Genomic DNA, 22,321 nt, shown 5'->3' on the forward strand with positions numbered 1-22,321 from the left:
AGTAACATTTAAGTTAACATTACGATTAAGTAACATTAAAGTTCACGCCAAAGTGCAGTGAAACCAGTCCAAGCTGAAAACACCCGACTTTGCTGCTGCTGTTGCTGCTTGTAGATCATTCCTGACAGCTTGGCTTTAGGGCAGCAGCACAGCTGTTCCCTTCTGACAGCCACGGCCTTGGTCCTGCCATCTGATGCACACGGATGGGTTTGTGGCACCTGTGCAGAACCTCACTGGCTTCTCTGCGACTGTGCAGGACATCGGCTGCAGGAGCCAAGGCACAGGACTGGGAACGAGGTCTTTGTAGCCAAGGAGATTTTACAAAGGAAGGTTTAGCATAACATGAAGTGCAATGTAAGCATGCTCAAACCTGCAGCAGTCGTAGCCACAGAAAAGCTGGGAAAAGAAACCCACACCAATCCACACCTGGATGCTTTGGCAGAAGCCAAGCTATGCCAACCTTTTCGCCAGCCAAAATAGTTCTGTTGGGTGAGACTCTGTTGACATTACTGTGGAAGAGCGTAGCACAAAGAGAATCCATCAGCCACAGGAGGGCATTTTAAATGCTGCCTAGGTCACAATCATGCACGCTCTTCCTGTGACTTGCGCCCACAAGCACTGCTCCAGTCTGTCACTTGCAGGTCATCTGGGCTCTAGCATTAAAGAAGACTGAGTTTCTTTAGGAGTGAGCTTCTCAAAGGAAAATAAATTGGTTAAGTTGATATTAATTGGCTTTAAAATTCTGCCTGAAATTGTATGGCTATAAAACTTTACTGTGCTCCTTCAAGAGGAAGAGAAAATGCCTAAATCATTCACTGGGCCACTGTCTTACTTCTCACACTCTGCCTTCAAGATTCAAATGGGTTTCACTGTGCCGAGCATCCCTTCTGCCCTTCCCACCAGCTGACCATTCTGGTGGAATTCTCAGAAGCAGAGAATTGCACAGAGCTCCAAGTGAACTCAACTTATACAGCATTTGAAGGAAAATCATTTGTTCTAAAACATAGTATACTGCACATGCATTTTTCACTAAGTGCATGAAGATGAAGGAAGGAAAACACAGCTGGCAGCTTCTCTGTCCTTGGGCTCTTGCTCTTGGAGAAGACCCATGTGGGGAGGCCCAGCCGAGCATCAGCACCACATTAACCCCGCTGTGTCTGCACTCAGGGTTGGATGTTACAGATCTCTCTCCCAGGTACTCTGGTCCCAAACCATTTAAAGATTAAAGAGGTCTCAGACCTTGAACACAACTTGATCCTTGACTAAACAGTCAAACAGCAGAATTCTCACTGCAAATGTCTGCACTTCCCACAGCTGAAATTGGATAAAGGCTGCTTAACCACATAAAGCTGGAAAAGGCCACCGCTTTGTTATCAATGCATTTTTAGTGCATTTCTTGCATTTTCCATAGCAACAGCAGTCACAAAGGGCAGAAGGTGCTGTTCCCATATAATTCCAAGATTCTTACTTTTTTTTTTTCCCCTCCTTGTTATCAATACTTCCACAAGTCTGAGAGGATGTGTTAATGAAAACACAGAAATCTTCCTTGGAAAAATACAAAAGAAAACTTTGTAATGTGAATGCAAGGAAGTTACTTTTTGAAGGTGGGTTGTAGTATCAAGCAGGTCAGGAGAGCAGACTAAAAACTGTCATAAACATCAATTCTTCACACCTCAAGTATAGATTAACAGGAGAAAACCTATCAGCATGGGAGTGCAACATACATACATGAAGAGAGCAACAAGCCAGAGTATGGCTGTGCACACTGTGTCACCTCAAGCCAGCGCCGTAATTCTGCTCTAGGGATCAAAAGGAGTGATCAGCTTCACTTCTGCCTGATGCTGGCACTGTCCAGTTTAATTCCTGGTTGTGACAGACACCCTGGACAAAATATTAATGCTTCTAGTGCAATTCTTTTTCATTAGATTTACCAAAGGTACAATTCCAGGAAAAAATTCAAAGCCTAAACCTTACACAGCAGTGATTGCACTACAAGGAACAGGTAATGCTCCCAGCAAGACCCGAGCATGCTGAACACCAGGAGCATGTGCAACTGTGAAACACCATCTCCCCTGCCAAACAGAATAGATTTGTAACTGTAGCAGAGTGAAAAAGAAAACAGAGAGGAGATCTCCCACCTATTTTGACAGAGCTTCATAGCAATTTACAGAGTAAAACGAGACAGGGAGATTCAAGAAAGCCAGACTCACCCTCCCCCGGCTGAATGCATTGAACAGGTTCTTGGTGGTGTGCTTGAAGCAGATCATCTCTCTGTATCTCTTCTGCTTACGCAGAGAGACAATTTACAGCATACCCAGCACAACTGTGTGATTTTGAGGATTGTCCTAAAATCTGCAGCACTGTAACTGTGTGTGTCACAGAAATGTCCTATTTAAAGCCCAAATAAAACCAGTACTTCAGAATCCCCAACGATTTTATATTCAACTTAGGCACAATGCTTGTTCTTTAAAAAAGAGGGAAAATAATCACTATCAAAAGGCTAAATGCTTTTTTTCAGACCTAATATTTTAGAAGCTTACCTTGCAGCCTTCACATGTAATGACACCATAATGGATTCCTGATGATTTGTCTCCACAGATCTTGCATGGAATAATTTCAATTTGAGCTGCAACAGAAGCACGCAACCAGTTAATTACATTTTCTTTTAAACACCTTATAAAAGCATTCCCTGATCAGCATTTGTACAGTGAAAACTAATAACCTGCTAAACATTATACTGCATTAACTATTCATTGCTGAACTGCAAGGATCCCCTAGAGCTTTGGACTAAATTATGGCTGCTCGTTATATAATAGCTTTTGGGTTATTAAAATGGGTCATTTGAGAAGGTGTTTAAGAACCCACAAGAAGGCTACAATCAGCATTTCAAAGCCAAAAAGAGTAAGAGAGTTCACATTTTGGCCAAAGAGCTAAGATGACACAACAAAGGTTTCTTCCAACTGTATTCATGTGAGACCATAGCTGGTAATTGTAAAGCTTGCCCTGTCTGGAAGTGAACACACCACCCTTACCAGAGCCACCAGCATCTGCCCAGCACACACGACTGGCCAGCCCTAACGAGAAGTTACAAGACAAAGAGCAACTCCATTCTGCATGGGAAACCCAAAACTTATGTATCTGAATCAAAAGGGAATTATCAGTACATATTTGTGTATTACCTACCACAGAACAAACAAGGCAGGAAAATACAGAAGCACTCAGTTTACTGAAACCAAAGGAGCTGGCAGAGTCTGGAAAATGCCATACAGTCATAAGGCATGAAAGCCCTGACCTACCTACTGAATTCAGTTCAGTGTGTGACTACCTCTAAGTCAAGCACCTTCCCATCTGAATACATGGGTTCAAGAAGGGACTCCTGCATGCTCACGGACACCTCTCAACTCCTTTTGGAGGGCAAGGCTGCAGTCATTTTGCTGGCAAATTTGGACAGACCGTGCTCAGGCACTGCTTTAGTGATCAAACACCAGCAGGGCACATTTCACGTGTGCTTGGCTGTGCTCACAAACACAGATCACACACAGGTAGCTGACTGAAATCCCAGCAAAGCCCTCGCTCTGCTGCCGTGTGTTAGGGTGAAACTGCACCAGTTTTCCGGCAGCGGCTTAGTTGGAACAGTACAAGTGCAACTCTTTCTGTGTCTGTAACTGTGATACATTAACAAGTGCTGTTCACCTCCTTGAGGAGCTCAAATCCATTCACAAGCTGCCCGACTGAGAGCTCCTCTTTCATCCAATTTACGGCTATCCAGTCTGTGACAACACACAAAATCACATCTAATACTACTGTCTTACAATGCATTAGCTTAACTTCAGTTGTACTCTGTTCTCAAAAAGTCATGTCCACTCTAAAAACATTGCATTTTGCATGCCATTAAATCCCTAACCGGCTGCTTATTATTACATCTTGCAGTGCTGCTGTGTGCTCCATTTCATTGCAGCCCAACAGAGCTCAGGATGTGGCCCAAAGCATAAGATAACTATCAAGCAGAAGCCCAGAAGACTTGTAGCACAGCACCCACTGTGCTAAAATATCACTTCAAAATATTCTCCAGGTACATCAAATGGGGCAGCTGAGCAGCACCCAAATGGGACCTGTTTGCTCCCAGGAACCTAAGAGCAGCTAAAATGCTCTGCTGGGGAAGGCAGTGCCCAACAGCTATGGACTAGAGGCCTTTTGCCAGGCAGTTCCGTATCAGCAGCTTTCTAAGTATTCCCATACAGCAGGACACCACTTGCATCTGCTTCCATCATAACAACCTTGGTATCCTTGACCTTTAATCCCCACCATCCTTGCAGCGATAAGATAAAAGGCTGAAATTAAAAGGTCTGTTTAGGACACTTAAGGAAGGAAATGCTTCTTCCCCAAAAATGGTTTTTAATTTCACTTTGCTTTCAGCTAACACATTAAACACAATGGAGCAGGAAGTGAACTAATAAAAGGGAAAAATAATGCGTGTGCTGTTTCATTAATGTGCTACATGAATTATTACTAAAGCCTCATGTTTGTGAGCTTGCAGCAGAAGGGTGGCATAACCCCGCCTTCACATCAACAAATTGGAGAACAGACTGAAATTCACAGAAACTCAGGATTTGTATCATGTGCAGTTCAAATTCACAGAGCAATCCTGTGGGCAAATTCCAGAACAGCTCTCCCAAATCCCAGTTGCGCCTTTTCAACATATGATTATTTTTCTCCTCGGCTGCAGTGAATCAGCAGCCTTCTGCAGCTCCTTGGACAGGGTAGTGACAAGGCTTATCTCCACAGCTACATGGCCATGTATTTTTTACATTTCACTTTTATATACATAATTACTGCCTTATTTTGAATAGGTATGATATAATTGGATCTAGTTTATCTACAATCTCCAGCACGTTAGTTAAATCACCCATGAAGCCTGTCTATGCAATCCCTATTTCTTAAGCAACAGGACATTTGCAGAGTGTTTCTGAAGGAATGTAACATGCCTTCAAAGTGATGGCCTAAAGCTAGGTTAGTAATAGTCTAAAAGGTGCCATAATTAGTCCCAAATGCATTTTCCAGGGTGCTTTACTGGTGTAAGAGGATCTCCACAGATTCACAGGCTCCAGCTGTGCCAGCATTTCCCTAACATCATTTTTATGAGTGCCGGCACCAAATCAGGTATAGTTTCAGAATTCCTGATTTCCCCAAATTTACATCTTCAAGGTACTTACTTTCAATTAGGCACACAGCATTTAAAACTCCAACTTACTGCTGCACTCTGAGATGCAGGACAATGGGATGAATCTCAGATGCACAAATCGCTGGGGACTGCCACAACCAATTGTAGTACAAATTAATGCACAGAGAGATCAGATCAATTACTGCTCCACGTGGTGCCTTTGCAAATCAACTCATTGAAATGGAACCCCTGTCGCACGTTCACACACTTCCCATATAGCATGAAAGGACTTAAGATACTTTAAACTTACTAAATGCAAATTGCCTGTGCCAAGATTATGCATTTTTTCTTACAAGGGTGAAAATATTTTCCCCACTTTTAACTTTGACATGCAAATATGTACTTGCTAAAACCTTGTTCTTATGCAAACAAGGCAGGTGGGAAATATTTTTACATGTCAAGAATATGTTCTGACTTGGTTTCTCACATTCCCAGAGTTACTTAAAGCTTCCTACTGTGCTCAAATTAATTGTACCTGTTCTCTGCTTACATTTATTTATATGGTATATTTTTCAAGATTACATAAAATACTCTAATTCATGCTTTAGACTAGAATTAGCCTAAATTACAGTTTACAATTTCTGTCTCCTGGGGTGGTGCTCAGGCTGATTCAGGCTGGTTCATGCATGAGCAAATTATTTCTTCAATATGAATTGCAGAAAAAAATAAACTCTTGTGGTTGCTTAGGAACTGCCACAGATACCCAGGTGACAGATGTAGTTTGTACTCCCAGATTAAAGGCCTAAGACTCTTTCACACCCTGAAATAACAGTGCTCCAAAATCCTACCAAGGCTGTTCTGTGCCAAAGGCAGCAAAGAGGAGGAATAAAAGCCCAAACAAACCACCAAGTGCAACAAATGCAAGCTCCAGCACCAAGACCCACCACCAAACAAGTTGCTACAGAAAGGACTCCTGAGAGAAAGAAGGGACCTTCCCAGGGCTGGAGGCAGCAATCCCTACAAACTGATGTCAAACACGCTCATCTCCACAGCAAAGGGCCTCTGCCATCCACTAACACCCCTCAGTTAATGTGCCTTCACTTGCAGCTGTTCCTATCACCAGACTGTCTGGTAACCGTCCTCCTGCTGTAATGTCAGATGAGCTTCCAGAAAAAGGCGTGTGGACTCTGATCTGCTCAAAATCAGACAGAACAGGAACTTGAGCCCAAGTATTACAGGGAAAAAAGCCAGTGTTTTTCCCCCCCGAACATTTTTTCTTCCTTCATCCACCGTGTCTTCACATGGCAACTGTCTGAAGTAGCTCTGGTATGCTTAAATAACACCATCGCCTCCACCTAATTCCTAGGGAACATGCCTACCAGCCAGCCAGTGAGAGCACTCAATGACATCTTCTGCTGGCACCTGGAACAGAAGAATATGCCCTTATTCCCTCCTGCTCTAGGGGAGTTTATTCCCCAAACCTGGAACAGTTTCACTGGGTTTGCCTGCCTTTTTCAAGCTCCCTCCCCCAACCAAACCCTCTAGACAGCCTCTCCCTTTTTATTAATTCCCACATAATGAAATGTTGCTTTATTCCTTGTCCAGTTTGTGCAGTAGAGAAGGGAGAAAATCTAATTCTCTATCTGTAAGGGAATGCACTGTACAAGCTCATAGTAATCTTTAATTTCTCTCTTTCTAACTCATGAGGCAGACTCAGATCAGGGCAAGAGCCTGTACAGCCAAGCAAAGCACAGGTCACCTTTCTCCCCAGGTCTGTCACTTAAACAGAAACACACTGAACCTCAGCCCAGGAAAGTGTGTTACCAGTCCATCTCGGAGAACACACTTTTTAAAATAAAAAATTATTTTCCAAAGACAGAAACTTTCTCCTCCCCATTAATGTTTCTGAATAAAATGTTTGTTTCTACTGAATTAATTGTCTTGGAGTAGAAAAAGGATTTTTCTTTTCCTTTCCTCTTTCTAGTTTCACACTGTTATTTTAGAATTGTACATGCATACAAATAACATTTTTTCCCCAATTCACAACAGGTAGGAGACCTCAGATTTGGTATCCTGGGAAGGGCTCTTCAGTGGATGCAAAAATTGGTCCCGTTCCTGTCTTTTGGGGGATCCACCCAGCTGACCTGAGTGATCTAGAAAGTTGGGTAATGAATGAAGTTAATTGTCTTGTCTGCTCTAGAGTGAAGGGAGGAAGAGAGGAGAGGAAGGAAGGAAGAGAAAGCAAGGAGGAAAAAGGGCATGATTCATCTTATTCAAGACAAGCAGCATGAACCCCTGAGTGGAGATGCCTCCTCTTCACTCAGCAGTGAAGGAATTTAATAATACCTTAATTACAAGCCTAACTTTTAGAAGGTGAAAGTCAGGTAAATCCTACTGTCTCTTACTATTTCTGAACTAAAAAAATCAGCATTTTCTGGAAAGGAAAAGCTGTGTAGGAGGTGCTCTCTTCTCCCAGGGTATGTGGGGTCCCAACTGCCTGTGTTTGCTGGCACCACTGAGACACAAGCACATCTAAGGAGCTCCCAGTCACAGCTCCTGAGGCAGAATACCCAGAAATTCCAGGTATACACTTTTCCACTCAGTATGGATGGACTTCAGCAGATACTGATGAGTCTGCCAGACCAGTCTCCACTCCTTAAAACCTCTGTGGGCACTGTGCATCCTTCTCGGCTGCATGGCTTTCCGGGGAAAGCATCCCTCACTGACCCACAGCTGCCAAGGAGCTGAGGACCTGCACTAAGGCTCCACAGGGGTACGGACAGCAGGCAGGGCTGCAGCTGGGACCCCTGGGGCTCAGGGCACTGCTTAAGGAGGAATCCCTTCCCTGGCTGCAGCAACCCTTCCCACCCCTTTCCCTGGATGTGGCTCACCTGTGCCCACCTCACTGGGTGTGCACGACTGTGCAGCTAATTCAGAAGGGCTCTGAAATGAACATGATCCACGCACAAATTGGGCCAACCTGCTTCTAGAGGGATGTAGTTTGTGCCAGACATCCCTGCCAGTGCTGTTTGTAAGTATATTGATTAAATTAGGAGGCATACATATTCAGTGACATATTCATACATATTCATTGACACAAACAAGGGTACTGCATGTAATGTGGTATTTAAAGCAACATGATATCTGATCACAAACTGAATTAACATGGAATCATTTTACTATATAATATTCTAATCTTCCTGCATTTTCAGCTTCATTACCTAAATAATTTGCTCTGTCATGTACCCTAAGTAATTTGAGCTGGCTGCAAATTACTCGCCTCCGAACACCTGCAGCTTCCAAACGCTGCAGTTGACTGAACTGAGCACTGGTGGCAGCACAGCTCTGCCCACCCCATTCATGTACTCTGTGAAGTGACCATCTGTCCACTCACCCTGAAATATCGAACCCCTGTGTGCTTCTGGGGATGATGGGTGATTGGGAGATATCTGAGGCAATTCTGGAACACACAGTAAGTGTTCGATCAAGAGCCTGCCCACTCCTTGTGTGAAGGTGTGTTTATTCCATACACAGTCCCCACCACAAAGGCATTCTGAGCAGGCCCCACTGGAGACTGCAGTGACAGACCTGGCAACAGACAGCTCCAGTGAAAAACTAACAAAAGAGATTTGTGTCTCATGGTTGGATTTTTCTGGGGTCCAGTAAGGTTGAAATTCCAGCAAAAGCCTTCCCAGCACACGGGATATTCTTTGCATCTTCCTCTCCATTACAGATTCTCCTGCCTACAGCTGAGCTCAGCTGCAAGCTGTCCCTCAGGGGGGTATCAGAAGGGGAACTTTCTGGCATTTTCAATTTTCACATCTTTGGAAACCACTGATGCTCTCAAGCTTGGCTGAAATGTTTTGGAAACGGGGAGGATTGGGGTGATGAGCTGAAAACCAGACAAACACAAACAACCTCTCCAAGCCTTGTTTCCTTAGGAAATCACACTGGTAATAAAATAAATACTGAGGTTATACTGGTACAAATCTTTTGAAGTCTGTGGGTGTGATGGGTGGAGTAGAAACGAACATGGCCACCAAAGTATTAATTAAAAGTATGAGCAACACCTCAAACACACAAGGCAGAAATGCTGCAATGCCAAGACGAGCTCTGTGGGCCTGGGCACAGCTGGATCCCTCAGCAGGTCACTGACATTTCTCAGCATTCCCAAATGCTGGAAATGTTCATATTAAAGGAGATACAGGATAAATAGCATGGCACCACCTGAGCACTTCTGGGCCTTGCAAGACTGACTTTGAATTCCTTCAACCTCTGTTTGATTTGGGTACACAGGAGGGAACAGTGCAGTAAGAGCTCATATTCCCATGCCAGGACCACTGATGTTTAGGGTTATTGTTTTCCTTTAAGCCACAAGAAATTTTACTGACACTAATTTTAATTTAAAGAACTAGAGCTTTGCTATTACATGAAGCACTGGCTTCAACAAAGACACCTGAATGGCTAACGGAAGAAGGCAAGATGGAAAATAGTTTGGGTTCTCTAACAGGCAAAACTGTTTCAGTGAAGTTGTTGTGGTGAGGTCTCTATTTTTAATGTTATATTCAAATAGAAAATTGCTGAAAAGCCCTAATATCATCATAATATTTTTAATTCCTATAAAGAAAAATCAAAACAAAGTCCCAACACAAAGAATCTAGGACTTCTGCAAGTGTTTAGGAACACAAACTAAAAACTTATCTGAGGGTTTTTAGAGGAACTCAAGAGAGATTATATTTGCTCCCTCTTGTTCATGTGTACAACACTACATGATTCTAATTCCCTCTGGTGTAACACTCATGTCTCTCCACTATCTTGTTTTTATCCATCCAGAAATATTCTCACTCTTTCCTGACTGAGCAATGAATGCAGCTAATGCCAGATGATTTGATTTCCTTTGTTGAAGGAATGACAGGTAGAGACAACTGCAGCTTAGGACTCTGGTCACATTATTAAACCATTCCACAGACCAAACTGTAACATCAAACCACTGAAGTCCAAGTCTGGGCTCAACCAAAATAGCCAGGCCTGCCACATCCAGAGGTGTTCTGTTGTCCAGGAGCACAGATGAGTAGCTCCTGGGACAATCACTCCCTTGTTACATCTGGGGCATATAATTAACATCTTCCCACTCTGGAATCTACGGAACTCCTCAAGCTCCAGCTTTGTTACTACGTTCATGAACTTACATACAAATAATGAAGATGGCAGAAATATACACCAAGAGCTGTCCAACTGCAACAACTTCTTCTGGAGGGTCCCTTTTTGTCCCTCACCAGGCACAACACACAGACACAGTAACAAGGCATAGCAAACAAACTTAATGGCAAAGAACAAAGGGAAAGGTGTTGCTATGAAATGCTGTCCTTTGCATTTCAAAACCAAAGCATTTGAAGACTGGATTGATGATTTCCACATGGTCGGAACAGACTTCCAAATCTCATAAAACACCATTTTTTTCTGCCACATTTTGGTTTCTCACTTTCTTGGTGGCTCATGTGCTTACAAATAAATATTTAATTATTTCATTTGTCTCTTCTTCTCTGGTTGAAAATTAACAGGAGTTACACTGGCTACAATGTACACAGCTTGGGGCATGATTAATTTGACCAGGCTAAATGGAATTCTTGTTAAATAAATCAATTCAAAAGAAGTTTTTCATAAGAAAACACAGTGACACTGAAATCATGTGTTTCTCTAATGAAATATAGTAAAGTTTTAATCAAAGCTCTGAACTGCATGTCAAGAAATAGGTACTACAGAGACTATAATCTCACTAGTCCTGCTATGCTGCGAGCATGGGGATGCTAGCTGGTGTCTCATTTCCTCTATCTAGGTAAGCAGGATAATCATCCTTTATCTCTACCTACAGCTACCTCAGATGACTGGTACTTACTGCCACATCTTGGCTTTTGGTCTTATGACCCCAGGGACCAATGAGCAGAGCTCCAGCCCCACAAATCTGCAGCGCTCAGCACTGCTGAGAGAGAAGCTCCTACAGAGCTGTGCAAGAGAAATGCTGGTGGTCTGACTTCTGTTACTTTCCCTTTTCACTTCCAAAAACAAAGCTTACAGGTCTAATGACACACCTACAAAGCATTTCTCTTGATAAAATGACACAAAATACAAGTTTTAGGAGCCACATAGGTGTGAGCTATTACCCCAAGAACTGCCAGCATTGACTTTGGCTGCTCTAATGTGCTGCTGCATTTATCCAGTAAGCAGCAAGCTGGAGTTTGTGTGAATCCATCATGTTTGTTTTTACAGGATTCCAGAGTTCACTCAGGTTTTGACATCCTTAATTTCCTCCTACAGATGATTACTAGCCTGGAGCATTTGTGAAGACAAACACCTGCAGCAGGGCACAAGCAGAGTTCTACTGTGATCCAGCCTGTATCCCTGGGCTGCTCAAACCACCCAGTGCATATGGTCTGTCAAATGAAAAATGACACAGAGAATGGAGCTGGGGGCCAACACGTATGTGCACCTCGAAGCAAAGCGGCCTTGAATGCTCAATCACACTGAGGTTTCTTGTAGTCTTTGCAACTTATTGTTCTCTTGCATTGGGAAAAGCAAATCTACACCAATTTGTCCTTCCTGGTGTCTGTATGCTGCTCTTTCATTCTCTACTACTAATGGAGAGGAAAACAAAAAGTGAAATCTTCAGGAGAATAAATTTATTTGCTGGAGTTAGCTGGACAATACTAAATGAACTCTCCCCCTTTCCTTCAAAAAGAAACCCGTACTGAAAAGCTTAAATGTATTTGTACTTCTGCCCCATTTCCTAAATCTCTAGAAGAAACTAATAAAGACTTGACTTAAATAAAGAAAGACTTGAAGAAATGTAGCATTTTAAAGAGTGAAAAGTCCAAATTACCCCATTTTTTTCACAGATTAATGCACAGAGCCCCATTTGATGTAATTTCCTACTCTGAAGTGTGACCTGGTCTTCTGAAGACTGGAATTTGTTAACTCCAACACTGTCCTCCCACCTTCTTTTCCCTAATTGACTGCACTGGCTTAGGGGAAAATCTGACATTTCTGTTTATTCGCTTGTAGTAGGAAAACAAAGAACTTACCAACCACTCACCAATTTTAAGCAGCACTTCAGCAAGTCAGCTACAACACAGCACAACAACCTTTACCTGAGTTAGTTCTCCTAGGCTGCAAACAGCCTCAAATGACCAATTCTCGGAAGGCACTCATTCTGGCCCCTATTTCCAAGCAGAGTTACCGCGTGCAGGAGTATGAGAGGCACTCAGTTGGTACCTGAATTACAGCAGCCTTCATTAAGGAAAGGTCTTTTAGAGCAGTGGTAAACAGTCTCTGACTTCCTTTTATACAACATGAAAGCTCCATCACTGGATTTGTTAAGAAGCTACACACACCTGTGCTATCCATTTGCAAAATTCCATCTCAGTTCAGTGATCTTATCAGGCTGCCTACCAGCACAGACCAGATGACAGCCACAGGTACTTGATTAAAAAATATCAACAAGGAAACAACAAAACCCAACCAACCACACAGACCTGAGAAAAAACAATCATTTGCAACATAGTGTCAAACTTATTTACAATTTCAACTGCACTCATTAGCAAGGTGATAGGCCCAGAACCTGAGGGAACATGCACTGAGCCTACAGCACCAGCTGACTGTGGGTAGGTACCGCTGCAGCCTCATCACTTGTACAAATGTGCACCGAGCTTTCAGACCAAGCATTAACAATTCCTCACACGACTCCTTAGAAGGCTGACTCTGATTAGCAACCCATCCCCACCACACGTTCTCCATCACAACGCACACAATGCTTCCTTTGGTACTTTCCATTTGGCCAAGTCGAGTTCCACTTTAGCAGCTGGTTCCTCAGAGAGAGTTGGAAAGAGGAATATGGAATGAACTCAGAAGATGTGACAAAGCAGAGGGAACCCAGAAAGTGTCCCTTCACAGTGTTTGCCATGATTCAGCTTTGTCCTGCTGTTTTGCTGGGCTGCACAGATTTCATAAAGGGTTTGGCCTCTGCAGAAATTGCAGGATCTGTCACTGTGCATTGAGAAATGGGACTCTGCATGAATAAGTCAAAGCCAGAAAAATGTGACTGGTGCAGAAACCACATCCCTACAAGAGAGCTGCACTTTGATGAAAAACCACTCAAAACCTGAATTTACTTTTAAAAGAAAAAGTTGCAGGGAAAAAAAAAAAAGAAAGTATTTCACCCAGACTAGAAACTCCATCATTCTGAAGTGACTACATCTGCATTTTTAAGATATTTTCTTTTTCTTTTTGGCTGTACATGAAATGATGTCATTAAAAAGGCTTCCTTTGATGCTGTATGCCAAGTAGAATCATTAGTTTCTCACAAAGGTGCACTCTAAATGTCTAGTTTAAATTTTCATTTTCGGATGATTCATCTAAGAGATGAACAATAACAACCAAAACCAACTCCAGAAGTCTAAACAGTAAAAAGCCTTTTAGCTGCACTCCTCATTTATTAACTCCCTCCAACACCTCCTTCCTGGATTCATCACACAGCAGCCAATACTGAGCGTGAATTCTGCAACTCCACCTGTGATTTATGGCTATTGCAAGCAAATCACAACCAGGTTCCCTCAAACCTCACACAAAAAATTCTCCTGAAGTCCATATTCTGCATCTTTCTAGCCTGACACAGGGTCACATGTTTTTCATACAAAGATGTTTTCCACTGCCATTATTTCCAGTGTATAGTGTGGTTTTGTCACAGCTCCTCTTTGTGAGTCCTCTGCAGAGGTCATCAGAGGATGAATAAAACCGAGGGACACCAGAAGAAGCTACTTCTCAAGGTTTTGAAGTGGGAGCACAAAACAGATTAACTACACCCGTGTTTCCTCCATTTCAAAGAAATTATTACTGAAGTTCAAAACCAAGCAATGGTTTACAGCTGATAAATGTTTCCTGATACATATTAAGACACTGGCAAATACAAATATTAGAGAAAGCTTACAGCCTTTTTTATAACAAAAGGTCATATCTGCTGAACAAATATACTTTTTTTTTCTCTCCAAGAAAGACACTTTATTCAGCCCCTGCCCCACCTCAGAGGGAGCAATATTAGTGTATATGTGGGGTCAGAAGGATTCCTCAGATGTTCTCCTGGAAAAGAGCACAGGAAGAAAACACTGTGACCCATCCCCAAAAACTGCACCACGGAGAACATACAAGATACTGTCACTAGAGATGGAAATCTTATGGGCTCTGGCTTACATTACAAAATAAATGTACCATCAGTCTGTCAAACAACCTCAAAAACACTCCTGCCACAGAGAAAGCTTTATTCCCAAACATTTTCTTCAAACCATACATTACAGTGATATCCCCCACCAACCAAGCTCACACTATCTCCCTGGACTTAGCTCTGTTTCTGTGCCTCTTTATACTCTCATGATGTCTATATATGATATACCCAGTATTTGAAAACCATCTTCATTTCATGACAAAGATCATGAAAGAAAAAAATGTAGCTGCCCACAAAAACGTTCCAGAAAATTACAAGCTTGTGGAAAGAAAAGGTCTAGCAAAAGCTCTTCCTTTGCCACCATCAGATTAGGTGCTACGACCTCCATTAACACCCTTTCTGCCTACTCATTTCATAGCATTTAATTTCCTGCCTCTCAATGATTAAACCAACTGAAAGGTAGTAGATAAAGCAAGTTTGCTCGCTGATAGCAAACAGATATATTAATGCTTTACCTTTAAAAAGCTTTCAAAGTGTCTTCAGAGGCTGATTAACAAACACTACATAAACCCATGTCTGAGGTCAGACTGTGGCAGCAGATATGTGACTGAAACTTACTCCAACAGCTCTATTCAAGGCACAGGATACCTCCACTGCATACATTAAGAAAGCTTAAAGTTAAGCTTCACATATTTAAACACTAACAAAGTCTACTTAATGGCAGTCTTCAAAATGACAGTGGCCTCCTAATCTGCTGCAGATAAAGAAGTGCCAAGATTAATGATTACGTAAATGCATCACAGAGCCCAGAAACAATAATCAGCTCTTCTGTTGTTATTTGTGTACAAAGGCTATTAGAGTCATCTGACATTCCAAAATCCAATTTAAAGTTGTTAAACCCCTTTCACGTACTTATATGAGGTTGGAAAACTGAGAGGTTCAAAAAGGGAAAGGAAGGGTTTGATTTCCTAATTCTTTTCCCCTTACTGATTTTGCTCTAAGCCAAATCTCTCTTTAAGAATTGCAAAAAAAAAAAAAAAAAAAAGCTTTTAAACAATGCCTGGAGTAACCAATATTGCTGTTGAAGGAATAATACCAATAAAACCTTAACATGCTTAGATAGCAAAATTTAAAATAATGACTACAAGCAAACTAAGTAACTATTCCACAGAAAAAGACCCCATTAAATTGAGGGTATTGCTGACGTTTTCTGCGCAACTCTGACAAACCTTCAGCAAATCAGGGTGAGAAAACTAAGGTGTTCAGGCACCAAACACCCGTCTTCGTCTATTAAAGGAATCGATGAGAATGCACTGGCTGGGTTAACACAGGCACGGTATCATCTGCAAGAGAGCAGCCTGCTCTCTGCAAAGCACGGCAGAGACAGGTCTGACTGCAGCCTCTCCAAACACCACACAATCAACTCTTTCCCCACAAAATTCCTTTAAGACTCAAAACAACCTTCTTTGTTTCTGACAGTTCAGAAACAAAATGAACAAGCTGTCTTCTCCGGGTTGCCACAATTCCCCCTCCTGTCCGCACGGAACGGGGCTGGGGAGAAGGTGGCTGTGCTGCCCTGGGAGCCGCGTGTGCCGCAGGAGAACAGCTCGCTCCCGTCGCGCTGCCTCTCCGGGGAGCCATCCATCACGGCCCCGTGTGCGCCACAGATCGCTGCAGCCCCGAATGCAGAACTCTCCACTGCCTTCAAAATCCTCAGGAAGGGACGCTGAGGCAGGTCCCAGCTCTCACACAGGGTGGGAATGGCAGACAGACCCAGGACCAGCTGCAGTGACTTCACCCCGAGGGCAGTGACTGGGCCTGGTGCTACAAGGCGGCGACAGCGGCCCCAGCCCCTGTAGGGACAGGACTGGCCTGGGAGCAGTCAGCCCTGGAGAACAAGGGCTCCCTCCCGCAGCCGTGGGTCAGCCACTGTGGGCAATCCCGAAAAGGAAGGGCCAGTGCTGGACACCACAACCGAGCTTGTGAGGGGCAGATCCCAAACAGGCTCTCTCCTTCCCCCGTAGCTGACACCGGGAGTAAAGCAGCCCAAGTGTCTGGTACAGCAGAAAGGAACCACTGTGGACTACGTGCAGAAGTTTTTCTTTACAGCTGCGAAGTGCCTTTCTAGTGTAAAGTCAATTAAGTGATAACTGCATCTGTGCAGAGGGTATTCAAAATGCGAATACCCCCACCCAGATAAGTCTTCAACTTTGCCTGCTTATTTATCTCCAGCTCTTAGAAATTATTGCCATGAATGCTCCACTGCTTTCTCCCATTATCTGCAATCCCGCTTGTTCCTCACAAAAAGGCAAAAAAGCGCAGAACGTAAGAGCTGCACCACTCCAATGACACCGGGGAGTAAAATGATACAAGCAAAGAAGTATCAGCTGATCTACTGCAGCAAAGCTACTGCCATATTCTGCAGTTCTCAAAGTTCGTTCAGCTTTTCATCTAACCTAGAGAGGTAAGAAAATCTGCTCTGCCATCAGAGGCTCACATACTCTAGAAATAACAGCAGTTTGCATCATGAATTATCTAACACGATTTACCACTCGGGGAAAAGAAAATCTATCCTGTTTGGTGCTGTGCCATTTGGCTACCAGACTCCAGAATTTTAATGTCTGTTATCTTTGCAATGGAGATAACACAACACTGGTCTCAGATATCTGGCTTGAAGATGGCTTCCTTACCTCAACATGAGACATCTCGTGTTATATAAGTCTCTGGTCACATGTGTTACATGTTTTCCAAGTGAAAAAAGCCCACAAAAAACCTGGAAAACCCAGTACTGAAAACAAAGGAACTTGATGGAACTGACCATCAACATCTATATGAACGCCTAAGTACTTCTGTTTATAAAATTCACAAAATTGCAAAATGGCCATCCAAAAAAGATTCCCCCAAAGAGAAAACACTGACACCTTTTTCAAACAAGTCGGACAGCTCAATAAGGAGAACACAGTCCTGTGACCCACAGAACGGGCAAAATACAAGTATGAACAGGAGACTACAGAATAAGATGCTGATTCAAGCGTTGCTAAGTGCATTTAATAGATTAAAATGAAAAATCCAACTTGCTTCACATGGCTAACACTATGTTCTAAAGGCCAAATCACTCAAAAAGGTAGAAGCTGGCAATTAGTGAATGTCAATTTATGTTTCCCCAAAAAAAGGAGGCTTGATACAAGTTAGAAGAAAATAATAGAAACAGCTCCTGTATGATTGCAATCATTTCATCCAAAGACAATCCAAACCAGTTCACGAGCTAAGCCTCACCACTTTGTCAGGACAAGAAAACCACCTTGTAACCAGAGCTGAATGAAGCCATACAAAAACTTACTGGGTGATGAACATAATCTCTCGACCCTTTCGAGACAGTCTTTACCCATCATTCCTGCTGATGTTTCTTCCTATGCTTGTGTTCTGCACACATCAGAAAACGGACAGCAATGAACACCAGGAAACTCCAAATCTGTTGGAGTTTTAACACTGTACTATTTCAAAAGGCTCACACAGTCAGTTACTATACTGTCCTCAATAAAGACCCAAAACATTTAACCAGAACTCACCCCCCCCCCCTTCCTACTCTCTGAAGAATACTTGCAGCATAACTTTGATTATCCAAAGCTCCCAGGGGACAACTGGAAGCAGAGATAAGTGGGGGAGCAGCCAGAGGTCTTCTGAGAATAATGGAAGTGAAAGGAGAGGAAACAAATTCCACAAAGAACCGTTGGCTCAGCTCAGGCCTAAAGTTTCCCTATTCCTGAATGGAGCATTCATGAAGTAAAATAAGCTTCTTTAAGCAAGCATTCCAAATGATTGTAAAAACCATTTGACAAAGTGAAAAATTATTGTTCGTTTTGGTACTTGACTCTCCAGAGAGAGACAGCTGTTGTTCTTACTGTAGCAATTTATTAACCAGGGGTACAGCTGTAGTAATGCTCCTGGTAGTGCCCCAATGGTTAACGAGCAGCCAAAGCCTTTCCAAATTTGTGCTTCCCTAAGTATTATTTGGAAAACATTCCTAGAAAAAGTTCCAAACTGAGTAAAAAATACAGATTTACCACAAGCCTTAACATGGGGGGAGAATATCTACATAGAAGAAATCTGTCTGGGGAGTTGTGAGTGCTTCACACAGAAAGTACAAATTCTTATTTATGTTACTGCAGCACAAGTTAATGCCAATTAAGTAGGAGAGTCACTTTGGATTTAGCACAGAACCTGGCCCAGGGCACTGGCACACAGAATAGAAATAAATACTAATCGTACTTGCTCACACTGAGAGGATTAGATAACTACAGATGTAGGAAATTAAAACCACAACAAGATGACCCCATGCTCATGATTTCCCTGTTGTAGCAGATCAGTCAATATGAATAATTGACAATGAAAATTGAAATCCTCAGATAAAAATAATGGTTTTACTGCTTTATTTCTCTTCACTTGCACATAAATTGAGTTGACTATCTCTGACAATGCCATGGTTTAATATTCTAAACACACTATCTCCTTTAACAATGCCTGGAATAGAAACAAGCTGCTGAGCCAGATCCTCAAGGGTGAAAATCAACATTGCTACACTGACTTCAGTGGATGCACACTGATCTCCACCAGCTAAAGCTGTGGGCCCTAGTGGGCAATTAGGTTTCTATTATATGCTAATTTAAATAATGTACCACAGAACATTAGCTGTACAATAAGGCAAGTCTACATTCTTCTGTGGAGAAGGGCAAGCATTTGCTGTGGCATGATGAGAGTTATGGATTCTGGTTTTAAAGAGCAGGAGGAAGTTTCGGTATAAACTACTCCTCCTAATAACATTTTTAAACCTGCAATTACTCATACTACACTCCTTTAGGAAACCTATAATTATTTGGTAAGTTTTTACCAACGTCTAGTCTAGATCATAATTGCTAACACTGCCTCCTTCAAAGGAACTAGTGACTATGTTAAAATTTGGTTCTTGTTAGGTTCCTACTACACAAAGTGGTTGTGCTCTAAATGTTATGATCTGTGTTCAGTTGAGGAGGAAAATCAAACAGATCTATGCCCCAATCTTGAACCTTTGAACAAGGCCTGAACAAAAAACCCCTAAATACAACAATCCCACACATGCTTCTTTTGAGGCTTCTGAGGTGGCCGGGTTGGAACAGGGGCTGTGGCTGACAGAGACCAGAGTTTTTCTGCAACAGAAGTTTACGGCGCTAAGGACCATCTGCAACATCCTCTCGCTCTCTCAGCCAGGACTCACACTCCAGCCACAAAATAAAAAAGCAGGAAAGCTGGGGAACAGTGTTCAGCAACAAAGATGGCAAGAAAGATTCTCAGGGGGTCATGGGGCAGTCCAAGTGAAAAGGTTATCATCCTCATGTTAAAGATACGAACAGCACTCATTAAAAGATGTTTCGCTCTCTTCGGCAGCAATTTTTTAAGTGCGAGAACTCCTTTCAGTCTCCTTTTAGACGTCACTGGCACCCTTCTTCCTGCCTTAGTCATCAACAACCAAGTTATTAGCATGCCAAGGTCCCTGCATAAATTCTTGAGGACTTCTGATGTAGTCAGGATGAGGGTGTCATTCCACAGTTACAGGTTCTCCTACACTGCAGTCCTTCAAATGAAGCAGCAGGATTTGGTATTTTGTTTTCAAAGCTGGACATTCACCTCAGCACAGCAATTGGGAAGCCCTCTGAACACCTCTTTTGAGAGAGGGATCAGCAAAATAGGAGGATTCTCCCCATGTGTCTGACTCACATGTTAGAAGTCATGGCAGACAGGCTCCACCTAAAGACTAAAAAACATGCACGCAATTCCAATTCGTCTTTTCTATGGAACCACTCAGGGCAGAAAGGCAAAGCAATGTGGGTTCACATAGGTCAGTGTGCTGCAGGATGAGATGAGGTATTAAGCTCCACACTTACAGCACTTTATTCCCTCTACAAATGTCCTTATCCTGGTAACCATGCTCCTCTCTGGTTCCATTTGCAACTACTCAGAAATAGTTCCATTTCAAACAGAAAAAGGTTATACACAATTAAACATTTTTAATGATAGCAGCCACACAGAAAAAACTTGCCATGCAGGAAAGATCTAAAATGTCCCCAGAGCAAGGACTGATCCAAAAACCTCCTCTGTGTTCTGGACACAGTTTGTCCCTGTGCTTTGGGTGGGCTCTATAAACATGGGGAAAACCTCAAGGCATGTGATGTGCACTCCAGAGAAAGAAGAAACTAGAACTTATTTTGATTAAGGTTTTCATGAACTTGACCCCACTAACTCCACAAGCATTTTAGCCAACAGAAACCTCCAGTCACTGAGCAGAGCTGGCCTCGCCTCCCCTCCCTCTCCCCCCCTCCGTGGTGCCTCTACAGCTGCACCTCGAGAGCCAAATGAGGACCGACTCAGGTTGAAACTGTTCTAGGGGGATTAACTTTAACCTGAATCAGTTTCCTGACTTAATTCTCCACGTGACTGCGGAGATGCTGCTTGTGCTCACACAAGGGAGGAGTGCATTTGTTTGGCAATGCCAGCTTATGGGAGGCTAAAATACACACAGGCCTAAACCCTTAGCCTGCTAAATTGGTCCGAGGAGATCTGGGGTAGCAGGCAGAAGGACAAGGAACACAGGGTTGGTTTTCCAAGAAACAGAATAGTCTATGAATAAGTCATTGGTTTCTATGGCCAGTATTGCTGTGAAACTTAAAGCAAGTCACTTATTTGATGTGTCAATTCCTCAGCTGTGAAACGAGGACAACGCTTTCTTACATCACCGAAGTGTCGTAAGTTGAAAATTAATGACTGAGGCACTTGGACACTGTGGTGCTGAAGGCCAAGTTAGTCTGTAGCTACAAGAGCTGAGTGATTAGTGACAGGGAGGGGCCAAGGAATCAACATATTATTTTTGGTGGACTATTTCCTTAGAGGATAAATGAGAGTAGCTGCTACTTACTTGTTGATTGCAAGGAATTGAAAGAGCTCTCTGTAGCTCCCTCATGGGTGGACACCTAAGCAATTAAATAGCCATGACCTAATTTTAGTCAGAAACCTTATGTCACAAGGAATTTACAGGGAGGCGTCTTCTGTATGTGCAAAAATAATTGCACTGTGTCGATGTGTTGATTTAGCTGTGCAACATTTAGGGATAGACTGCATCCCATTCTCCTTCCTCATATTCCCAATTCCAAAATTTCTGACAAGGAGAGATAAAACTGAATGATACAAAATATCATAGGATTAGGACTGAAAAAAATTCTGTGAACACATTGCTTCCAGCACCAGCACGATGGAATCAGTTCAAGGAAAATTTAGATAAACAGAAACATGAGAGTGGTAGATAACATTATAATCATATTCACCTTCTGTGTGATAGAGATGATGGAGTATCACCCAGCAGGTTTTGTATGATGCCCATACAGGCCAGTGATACTAGAAGGCACTTCTTTTTTAAGTGCCATAATTATGCACACAGAGCCATCAAGTGATAGAAAACACAGCTCAATTCTAAAAGAAGTTGCTCCAACAGCTTGTTTTCCTCACAGTTACAACCTGTCCTTTCCTTCTAGCCTGAATTTTCCTGCCTTCCTTCAGGAGCATATGGGAAACATTTCTTCCGCTCAGGATTGCTACTACAGGATTGAAAAGATGTGACTCCAAGTGCCTGTGCTGTCACAAGGATTGTGCGTGTGAACCACAGAACCATGGCAGAGTCAGGCACACATCGAACTCCTGTAAGTTGTGCAGGACTCGCCGAACACACCAGGAGTGAAATGATTAAACAGCTTCATGAAGCTGAGCACATCCTTTCTGTAATTCAGTTTGTACCTGCAGAACATTAGGATTACAGGCTTCCTATCTGTGAGGCTCTATTAAATACCATATTGTGCTTGGATACACGAATAGGAATAGAAGACACGTAAATACTTCAAGCGGTAAATAGCGTTTCAAGTCTTACT

General features: G+C 42.7%; 1 protein-coding gene across 4 annotated transcripts in view; it reads right to left on the reverse strand.

Moving 5' to 3' along the window:
• The window catches only part of RORA (RAR related orphan receptor A), a 72,199-nt gene that overhangs the window by 27,265 nt on the left and 22,613 nt on the right, over positions 1 to 22,321 (reverse strand). For all 4 annotated transcript variants that reach the window (XM_082290666.1, XM_082290665.1, XM_082290663.1 and 1 more), the window contains exon 2: positions 2,541 to 2,626. In XM_082290666.1, coding sequence (XP_082146792.1) covers positions 2,541 to 2,626 — 86 coding nt within the window. The remainder of the gene's footprint in view (positions 1 to 2,540; positions 2,627 to 22,321) is intronic.

The sequence above is a fragment of the Coloeus monedula genome, assembly GCF_965178545.1.
Source record: "Coloeus monedula genome assembly, chromosome: 14".
Lineage (NCBI taxonomy): Eukaryota > Metazoa > Chordata > Aves > Passeriformes > Corvidae > Coloeus > Coloeus monedula.